At 35.6% G+C, this 9953-nt stretch overlaps 1 protein-coding gene across 1 annotated transcript; it reads right to left on the bottom strand.

Moving 5' to 3' along the window:
• Window positions 1-2565: 2565 nt before the first annotated feature.
• On the bottom strand, window positions 2566-9746 carry LOC120350669 (gastrula zinc finger protein XlCGF17.1-like). Its single transcript, XM_039425209.1, has 2 exons — window positions 9407-9746; window positions 2566-4243 (listed from the first exon to the last, which is right to left on the bottom strand). The coding sequence occupies exons 1-2, from the start codon at window positions 9588-9590 to the stop codon at window positions 3471-3473; spliced, it is 957 nt and encodes a 318-aa protein (XP_039281143.1). The 5' UTR covers window positions 9591-9746; the 3' UTR covers window positions 2566-3470.
• Window positions 9747-9953: the final 207 nt, after the last annotated feature.

Below are 9953 nucleotides of genomic sequence, written 5' to 3'. Positions count from 1 at the left end.
TGGAGGGGGTGGTTTCAAGGTACCATTTTTTGGTTTCCCGTATGCAACTCAAAAACTATGTATCCTAAGGACTTGACTGTCATATAACAAATTAAAGCTCACATAATTTCCTACAATATTCATTCTATAACTTTTTTCATATCTTCTCTATTTTTCGAGATATCCGCTCTTGGAGGTGTGACATTTTTGAAAAGAATAAGTTTGCCATAAATTTTTTTATATTTTTGCTCTTATAACTTTTTAAAAATCGATGGAAAATATCCATGCTAATTATGAGCTTATAGAACATTGAATTCTCTTCAATTTGATGCATAATTTCACACTTTTACGAATTTCTCTGCACCTTTTGCAGCAGCTTTAGTGTTGAGTATGAAATCTCCATTTTTGCAACAATAGACCAATTGACAAAGGAATTTGAAGGGAATGATTTAAACAAAATTTTTGACTTTGCAGCTTTGTTGAGACTAGTTAAGAGGAGAACACATCAGAAGTCCCCATTCCTCACTCATGTGCTATGGGGATGAGGGTGGTTTAAAAGTTGCATTTTTCAGCGTTCTGCTTCCACGCTCATATCTTGAGAACAATGCATTCAACCGACATAACTAAAAACTCAAAAATAAAGCTTGATAAATTCCCTACACTTTTTGTTCAGTGGAATTTTGTGATATTCCCAACAGTTCCCGAGATATCCTCTCTTGAAGTTGATGATAATACTAAAAGTTATTGAATGTCACAATTTGAGGCTCGATTTTTATTTATATAGATTATGGATAACTGTAAATAAAACAGGTCAGTTATTGAATAACTAAAATTTATTGCAAATGCTCTCTATAACAACATTAATAAACTTAATTCATATTCATTTAGAAATGAAACTAACTTTATCAATAATTACATTGGTAAGTATATCTTGTTTATTCATTCTCAATTCACAGATTGTCGTAGTAGACCTCACGCATTTTTCTCATCCACAAGTACCTGATGTCACCTGTTCTAGTTTGTTGATTCAGTTGAATCATAATTTACTCTTAAAAACTGTCATTTGTTTTATCCAAGATCAAAAACTCACTTATGTTAATAAAAAACTCACTTATGAGATAATAAACTCAAGTTCACCTTTGAATTTGTATCCCATATGATAATTTATCCAGTTCCGTGATAATCTTTCCATCTGATAAAAATATTTCTCAACTAATTTCAATCAAGAATATTATAATTTCTCCAGCATTATTTAGTTCATTTGATTATTTTTATTTTATTTTCAATCACCTATTGAATTTGTTTTTCAAATGTGGGAATATTGATACTGAAGGGCACGCATCATAAAAAATATTGAAACCCTACCTTATAGAAATAGACACGGCCAGACATCTGTGTAATCATGCAATGAATAATCCACCTGTCAGCTGATTGATTATGAATAATTCTATAGTCTGATTAATCCTATCTTCAAAGTAGATGTTATATATACTGATATCAGAGTATGGAGGAATACTCCTAATCCATATACCATACTCCTACTCCTACCTTTCCATATTATCATTAAAATTCAAAAACCTTGTGTATACATCGACGCACAGTTGAAAAAGGAATATTCCTGCCAAATCTCATCGAATTCTATCAACTCTTTTGGACGTAATCGCGTTACATACAGACAGACAAAAGAAAATCAGAGTTAAAACATAGACCTCACTACGCTCGGTGAGTTATCTGCTTCCATATGATATAAGAAATACCCAGTCTGAATCCATTTGATGAAAAAGTTGAATACTGACTGGCTAGTGATGTCTTTTTTAATCCTGGTGTTTATTAAAGTTTTTGTAATATTTTGAATTTACCGAACATCAATGTCATGTATTTGTTTAATTACCCATGCCAATAAATTATTAATTAAAAAATGTTGTAGATTCACATAATTATATTAATACCTACACATTACCCAGTAAATCAAGACTAATTTCTTAAATTAAGAGAATTCATCTCTATAGCATGGAGCAGGGTTTCACCAAGGACACTATCATATTCAGAAATCTACTGGAAGTGAGAGCTCCACAAGTGTTTCTAGACCTCGGCAAGGATGGTGAAGCCAGGTTAAGGCTGACTATGACTATAGTGAGGTTCATGTTATAATGGCAGTGGAGAAAGATAGTAGAATAGCGTTGCCAATTCTCTGCCTTGTCACTGTCTTCTATGGAGGATATCTGCTACTGATATATCTGATTTAATATTAACATGAAAATCTTGTTTAGAGTGATCGATTATATTTTATTCCTCATGAAAATATATTTGCCAAAGATTAAATACTAAATTTTCATAATTATTGAGATTGAATGTTTTGTTGAGTATAATTCTACATGGTTGGAAAAGGATCTGGAAATGTTGCAGAACTAGAAAAGGATAGAGCTTTCTGCAATGAAGTATGATAGACAAGGAAAGCAACACCAATGTTAATCAAATACTGCCATTATAACGTGGACCTCACCATAGGAGAGCTAATGAGGGAGAAGCAGAGGATCAAGCTGCATGACGTTGAGTTGATGGTGGGGAAAAATATCAACATGATACTATTTTATCAAATGACTTGATAATTTTATTGTGGATGATGACCATGTGAGCAGGTAATGCTTGTGAGTAGGTAATGGAAAGTGCGAGGTTGATTTCATAAGGCTGGCCACTAACGGTGAGACATGCATGATACACATATTGTCATAGATTGTTGTGTCATCACAGCAAAAGGCTTCCAGCAAAATTTGTTGAGGTTAGGTTTTTGCATCTCCAAATTTATATTGCTTATTTTTCTTTGCTGCACTATTTGAGTTTAAGTTTTCATTTATCTAAAAAAAAAACAGGTCAGGTGACCTTTGGTGACCGGTAGGGGTCACTAAGAGGACGAACCGAACACCACTTGATCTGGAGGCAGACCGGAGTCAGTGACAAAGGCTCGTCTGGAAGACACTAGGAGACCATTTCTGACAAGTTTTGACCTGTTGCCATGCACTACAACGACGGTGATGACTGCCACTACTCTCCCACCACTCCTAGCGACTCCCCTCCCTCCAGGTAGTGCCAAAGCATGGCCTATCACCTCTCAGAAAGGAGAGAATTTCAGTGTTGTGAGATGACAACCGTGGTGTATGTGGAGGACACCCAACACCGCGAGGAGCCCAGCCGTCCCCAACCACCCGCCGGCACACACCACACTGTGAGCAGCATCCCCCACTCCGCCCCTCCACAGACGCCAGTCCAGGGCAACCCTGGCAATTTAAATAGAGGAGTGGGGAGGTGTGAGCCGATACTTACTCAGAACCTCAAAAAATGTTGTTTGAAGCCTTTAGCTGTGATGACACGACAATATGGACGACATTTGTGTGTACACACATGTTCAATACACTTGTCCTGTTATTAGTGACCACCTTACTAGGAAACACAGTAAAATGAATTTGAATGAGCACATGTAAAGTCACAAATTTTCAGCTAGTAGTTGTTTCTCCTTTATGATGTGTTCTTATATGTCTTTTCAAATTACTTGATCGAGCACATTTATAGTCACAATACTCGCAGCTGAAAGGTGTTTCTCCTGTATGTGTTCTGATATGTTCCTTCAAATTACTTGATCGAGCACATTTATAGTCACAATACTCGCAGCTGAAAGGTGTTTCTCCTGTATGTGTTCTGATATGTCTCTTCAAATTACTTGATTGAGCACATTTATAGTCACAATACTCGCAGCTGAAAGGTCTTTCTCCTGTATGTGTTCTGATATGTTCCTTCAAAGTACTAGATTGAGTACATTTATAGTCACAATACTCGCAGCTGAAAGGTGTTTCTCCTGTATGTGTTCTGATATGTTCCTTCAAAGTACTAGATTGAGTACATTTATAGTCACAATACTCGCAGCTGAAAGGTCTTTCTCCTGTATGTGTTCTGATATGTCTCTTCAAATTACCAGATTGAGCACATTTATAGTCACAATACTCACAACTGAAAGTCTTTTCCCCAGTGTGTTTCGTCATGTGTCTCTTCCAATGAGTGATCGATGGAGTTTTATAGCTGCAGTCAGCACAGCTGTAGAGCTTGATCTTTTTGCCAGCCACAGATGGCTCAGTGCACTCTTCCATGGGAGAGATTGAATGTGCATTCAGTCCACCCACTTCTGTTGCATTGGCAGTTTCAGATGTGCTGCAGTTTGAAGGCCACATCTCCGGTTCACTCTCCACTGAACATCCTTCTGCCTCTTGCTCAACTGCAAACACCAATAATGCAACTTGTAAATGATTGAAGCAGAATAAAGATAATAAAGTAATGATAGAATCTAGTGTAAAACACTCACACAATTTTCATTGCCTCACCTCAATCATACCGCATTAATTATCATAATCATTATTCATCAATTGATACATTAGTTTATACAAACCAAGAGTTTTGCAGCCGATTGTAGAAATAGTATATACATAAAACACATTATAGTGTTAAATATTCGGTTGGATTATGAACAATCAGAGAAATAATAATAATAACAAATAAATTATGCCATGAGCTACTTTTTTATTGAATAATGATCCATGATTGCTAATCCAGACTGGTAGGCTTCCTTTCTATTTACAACGAATTGATGTTTTGCTGCCTCGTAACACACATTTCATTGTATCTCTGTTATGCTTTGTCCGATTCTCATTTTTTTGGTGTTGAATGATTGTAAATGAAATTTCCTAAAAAATTGTTCTTGTTAAATTTCTCTATCTATCACCGTTCTCCCGCAATTTTGGATTGAAAGTTTAAAATGGCCGCCATTTTGAATTTTCGTATTGGACAAAGTTGAATATTTTTTCTACAGTTCATCTCTCTTATTTGAACATACCTACCGATTTTTATAGCGAATACAAAATGGCGAATATCTCGTAAACGAAGCGTTTTAGGAAAAAAATTATTCCACATTCTCTTTGTTTTGACCCATAGAACCTATTCCCGAAGTTTGGCACTTTACTTTTGGGACACTATGTATAGTGTATATATAGTATAGTGTATTGTGGTATATAATATACCACAATATATCCTCACATACAATCAAATTATTGAAGAAATGTGTATAAATGCAACTTATACCTATAACTGTTGCTATGGCAACCACATCTGATAGCTATTACCCTACATAATGAATTATTGACCGAGCGAAGTGAGGTCTAAGATTCAAGTCGACGGTTTGGCATTTCTCTTAATGTTTAAATGTTTATATGTTGCGCATTTACGGCGAAACACGGTAATAAATTTTGATGAAATTTGACAGGTATGTTCCTTTTTAAATTGCGCGTCGACGTATATACAAGGTTTTTGGGAATTTTGCATTTCAAGGATAATATAAAAGGAAAAAGGAGCCTCCTTCATACGCCAATATTAGAGTAAAAATCAGACTATAAAATTATTCATCATAAATCAGCTGTCGATAGATTATAAATTGTATACCATGACGCAAGCAATTCAATATCTCAATGTAAGTTGGTAAAAAATCTGCTGTGGCGCACTCACACAACTTTCCTTGCCGTTATGAAAATTGATCACCTGACGCTATAGTGAGGTCCACGTTATAATGACAGTATTTGATCAACTTTAGTTTTGCTATACTTGTCTATCATTCGACAAAGCCGGTGGTACTATCCTTTTCTAGGTCCACAACGATGCCAATTATGTTTTTGACAGTGTAGAAATAAAATTAATAAATGCAGAGAATCGGCATCGCTATTCTCCTATCTTTATCTACTGCCATTATAACGTGGACCTCACTATAGTGTAAACGCGCAACTCAAGTCAAAGATCTGAGCCAGCTGGTGACAGGACAATAACGCTGGATACACACGAGATCTGTTATCTCTTCATAGTGAATGATTTAAAAGAATCAACAGTAGCCAACAGTTTGCAATTGAATAATTACATTTTCTCAAATTACAAGCTCATTTTCAATTTTAGGTGAAATGTTACTGCACATTAATTAGAGAGATTTCCAAGCTCAATCTTTTCCACTCGAAATTTTTCGTTTGAATTATATCTGAGACCTAATAATTGGAAATCTAGAATCAAACTTTGCATAGATGGGGCGGAGCTCCTGAAATTTTTTGTCTCTCGAACTTTCTCTGCTTTGAACTCGGGCTGTCCTGTCGCCAGTATGTCTTGAAAGGAGATTAGATTTTTATGTTGGCATTATTGATTAACCAACCCGAACAGCCATTAGCCGTTTTCACACCGATATCTCGCCGACACGTCATAAAGACAGAAGAAGAAGAAGAAGAAGAAAAATGCTTTATTGAACAGTATTTTCATACAATGCAATGAAATTTGTAACACACATATACGGCTTGATACTTTTTGATCGTCAGCCGGAAAGTCGGTAAAATGTTGAAACTAGTGACAATAACAATGAAAATAAATCAATATCAAGCAATAGCGATGACTATAACTTGTAATAATCGAAAACACAACAAAAATCTGAGAAAAAAAGCATAAAATACCTCGAGAAATAAAACAATAAGAAAAATAATAAATTTCAAATAATGCTAGCACTGAACTTATTCTAACAAATAAAATCTAACTTTTTCTTTATTTTTTTAAACTAAATTCAACAGTTTGTTTGCTCTCAAATAAAACCTCTGGAAGGTAGAGGACTCATGAATTTGACCTATTGTAGATAAATATTTTTCCCCAGAGCATGACAAAAATACCCTACCAGTTGAAATCCTGGACTAGTTCTCGCCTATATCTCCAAGCGTCCCTACAATAAGAAGCTAATCTCTTCCAATCTAGGCCATTCATATAAGACATAAATACTTCTCTAGAGAGCACCGCCGCCCCTAACCATTTAATTCTCCATTCCTTCAAACATGGGCATCGCCCAACAAAGTGGAAAACGTTCTCAATTTCTTTTAAATTACACATTGAACAAGTATAATTCCTATCTGACACCCATGGCTTATAGTTCAAATCGATCAGCTCGCCTCTCGCTTTAAACACCCATCTCATCACCCACAAATCACAATTATTCCTCTTTATGTAATTGTTCTCACCCAGTTGTAGGTTCAATGATCTATACAATGAATGGAAATGGCCTGCTTGTGCGTCCTGTAAGAATTTATCCCTGTGAATTATGCCCAAGCCTGAGAGAATTTTCTTAAATTTATTACTCCAATTAATATTGTCATTATAACTTATCCCTATATCATTACACAATTTTCTCCAATCTTTAAACCAGAAGACTCTCTTTTTTATTACTTCTTCCACTAGAAATCTTGGAAGTCGACCTTCTTTCATTTCCATAACTTTTGTAATATAGTTGTAATGCAACCTGAGACAGTACTCAAAAAGAGGTGACAGTTCTGTCTCAATAAACAACATGTAGTTTGGGGTGTTTATAGGAAGCGAGAACACTTTCTTAATGAAAAATCTCTGAAATTTTTCTACAGTATCATACTGTCTATAGCCCCATACTTGAGCTCCGTAACACAGAACTGCCCTTGCGCAAGCTTTGAACCATTTACATTTAGCTGTGAAATCTATATTATCACTATTTAAAAGACCTCTCCAAGCCAAATTCACCGCAAGTTTAGCCTTATCTGATTTTTCTTTCAAATGAGCTTCAAAATTCAATGTTGGTGTAAGAACTACCCCCAAATATTTGTATCTATTTACACATTCAATCTGCTCATTTTTAAATGTCCATTTCTCACACCCAGCTAGTTTTCCTCCATTCCTAAAGACCATTATTTTTGACTTATCTAGATTTACTTTTAAATTCCACATTTCACAGTACCTTTCTAAATTATTTATCATGTACTGAAGCCCTACTGGAGAGTCAGAAATCAAAGCTATGTCATCAGCGTACAATAAGACACGAATCCTCTTACCATTTATCAATAGTCCTCCACCCAGTTCATCATTTAAATCATTTAAAAACAAAGAAAATAGCAAGGGACTCATTTAGCAGCCCTGTCTCAATCCTGATTTAGTTTGAAAACGTTGTGAGAGACCACCCTCTCCAGACCGTTGAGTGCACCATACTCTAGCAGAAGTATCCTCATTTAACGCTCTCAAAATAGCCAACATTTTTGTTGAGAGGCCCATATTACTAAGCTTATATAATAGAGATTTTCTGTCTATTGAGTCAAATGCGGCTGAATAATCCACGAAAAAACAGTATAATTTACCTCTTTTTTTAGCTAACTGAAGACTAGCGATAGATGTTAAGGAAAATATATTATCAATAGTAGAGTATCCCCTACGAAATCCCGCCTGAAACTCGTTTAGTACGTTATTTTCCTCCACCCAGTAATTAAGTCTATCTAGTATTGACCCTGCAAAAATTTTGAAGAATGCTGTTAAAAAACTGATACCTCTGTAATTACCTACTACGTTGCTCTCACCTTTTTTAAAAATCGGAAAAATAATGGAAGACTTGAAACTACTTGGGACCCTACCTATTGTAAATATTGTATTGTAAATATTCAGTAATCTATCTAGCATATTGGGCGGTGCATTCTTATAGAACTCAAAGGGAATTTGATCTTCTCCTGGCGCTTTGTTATTTTTTACTGATTTTAAAACTATATTCAACTCATCCAGACTGAAGTCACTATCTAATTTATCATTATAAATATAGGGTTCCGCATATAAACAAGACAATGCTAACATTTCAGGATTTAATAGTCGACGGAAATACTCTACCCATTCACGTGGATTTATTGAATTATTTACAATTTTTGATCTAATTTTAAATTTATTTAGAGCATGCCAAAAATCTTTTGGGTTTTGGGCCGAGGAAATATTATTCAGGAGAGCCTTTTGATAACTCTTCCTCTTCTCGTTACACATTTTTTTGTAATCATTTCTTTCAACTAAGTATAATAGCCGGGTGTGATCATTACTGATACGGCGGTACAGATTTAGAAAAGATAAGACCTTATTTCGGGCTTTCCAACACTCATAAAGGCAAGGAAAGTAAAAAGCTGTGTAGACTATTAATTGCATGCCTCATTGAATGCAGTTTTTATGCACTATTAAATGAACTATTGATTACGTGTAATAGCGCATGCGATTAATAACTAAAATAACATAGTATTGTCTCTCGAACTTTCTCTGCTTTGAACTCGGGCTGTCCTGTCGCCAGTATGTCTTGAAAGGAGATTAGATTTTTATGTTGGCATTATTGATTAACCAACCCGAACAGCCATTAGCCGTTTTCACACCGATATCTCGCCGACACGTCATAAAGACAGTATTTACTCTGATGGACAGTATAAGAGGAGGCTGCGGTTTATAACTGCGCGAGGTCTACTGTTCACAGAACTACTAGTTCCTTCATTTCCTGTTATGTGTTATTATCATTTATGAATGAAAATGAATGAAATAATAACACGAATCTCACCATATTCTTCCTCTTTGATGAATATTAGATTATAGCCAGGGATTAGATAATGTTGTTGGCTGAAATCATCATCAGTTAGAGAGCATGCAGTGCTGCACTCTGGCGCTGGTTCTTGGCTGCTATCATTCTCCTGCTTAACTCTCGCCATCTGCAATATTGACATCACAAACAATGAGAAGACCATCGATCATTGTTACACTTCATGTAAAAGACACAAATATTGGTGAAGGAGCAGCAACTAATGAATTTGACAGCTGTCTTGAGTTATATCACGATAATTCCAGTTTAATAATAGCAATTGTACTGGATCTTAATAATAATGAAATTTAAAGCTAAGGCCAGCCATTCACGTTAAGGTTTGCCAAAGAGCTATAACTGTACAGATATTCGTCTGCACTCTGCAGTACACCTGGACAGGCAAGAGATACTACTGTGCACTGGGTGAGTGAGGGGTAGTTGAAGTTGAAATAGCAGCCATCAAGTTATGCTCTCTAATCTAGATAAACTGATTGCTAGTTTGGTGGGTGTAAACAGAAAACATACAAAA

This window comes from Nilaparvata lugens, chromosome 3 (genome assembly GCF_014356525.2).
Source record: "Nilaparvata lugens isolate BPH chromosome 3, ASM1435652v1, whole genome shotgun sequence".
Classification (NCBI taxonomy): Eukaryota; Metazoa; Arthropoda; class Insecta; order Hemiptera; family Delphacidae; genus Nilaparvata; species Nilaparvata lugens.
Note: the sequence above shows the minus strand (reverse complement) of the source record. Positions and strands in the feature narration are given on the sequence as shown.

Coding starts and splice junctions, on each gene's coding strand:
- LOC120350669 (XM_039425209.1), bottom strand. CDS start 9,590: ATGGTCTTCTCATTGTTTGTGATGTCAATATTGCAGATGGCGAGAGTT. Junction 4,244..9,406: donor CATCAAAGAGGAAGAATATG/GTGAGATTCGTG, acceptor TGGTGTTTGCAG/TTGAGCAAGAGGCAGAAGGA.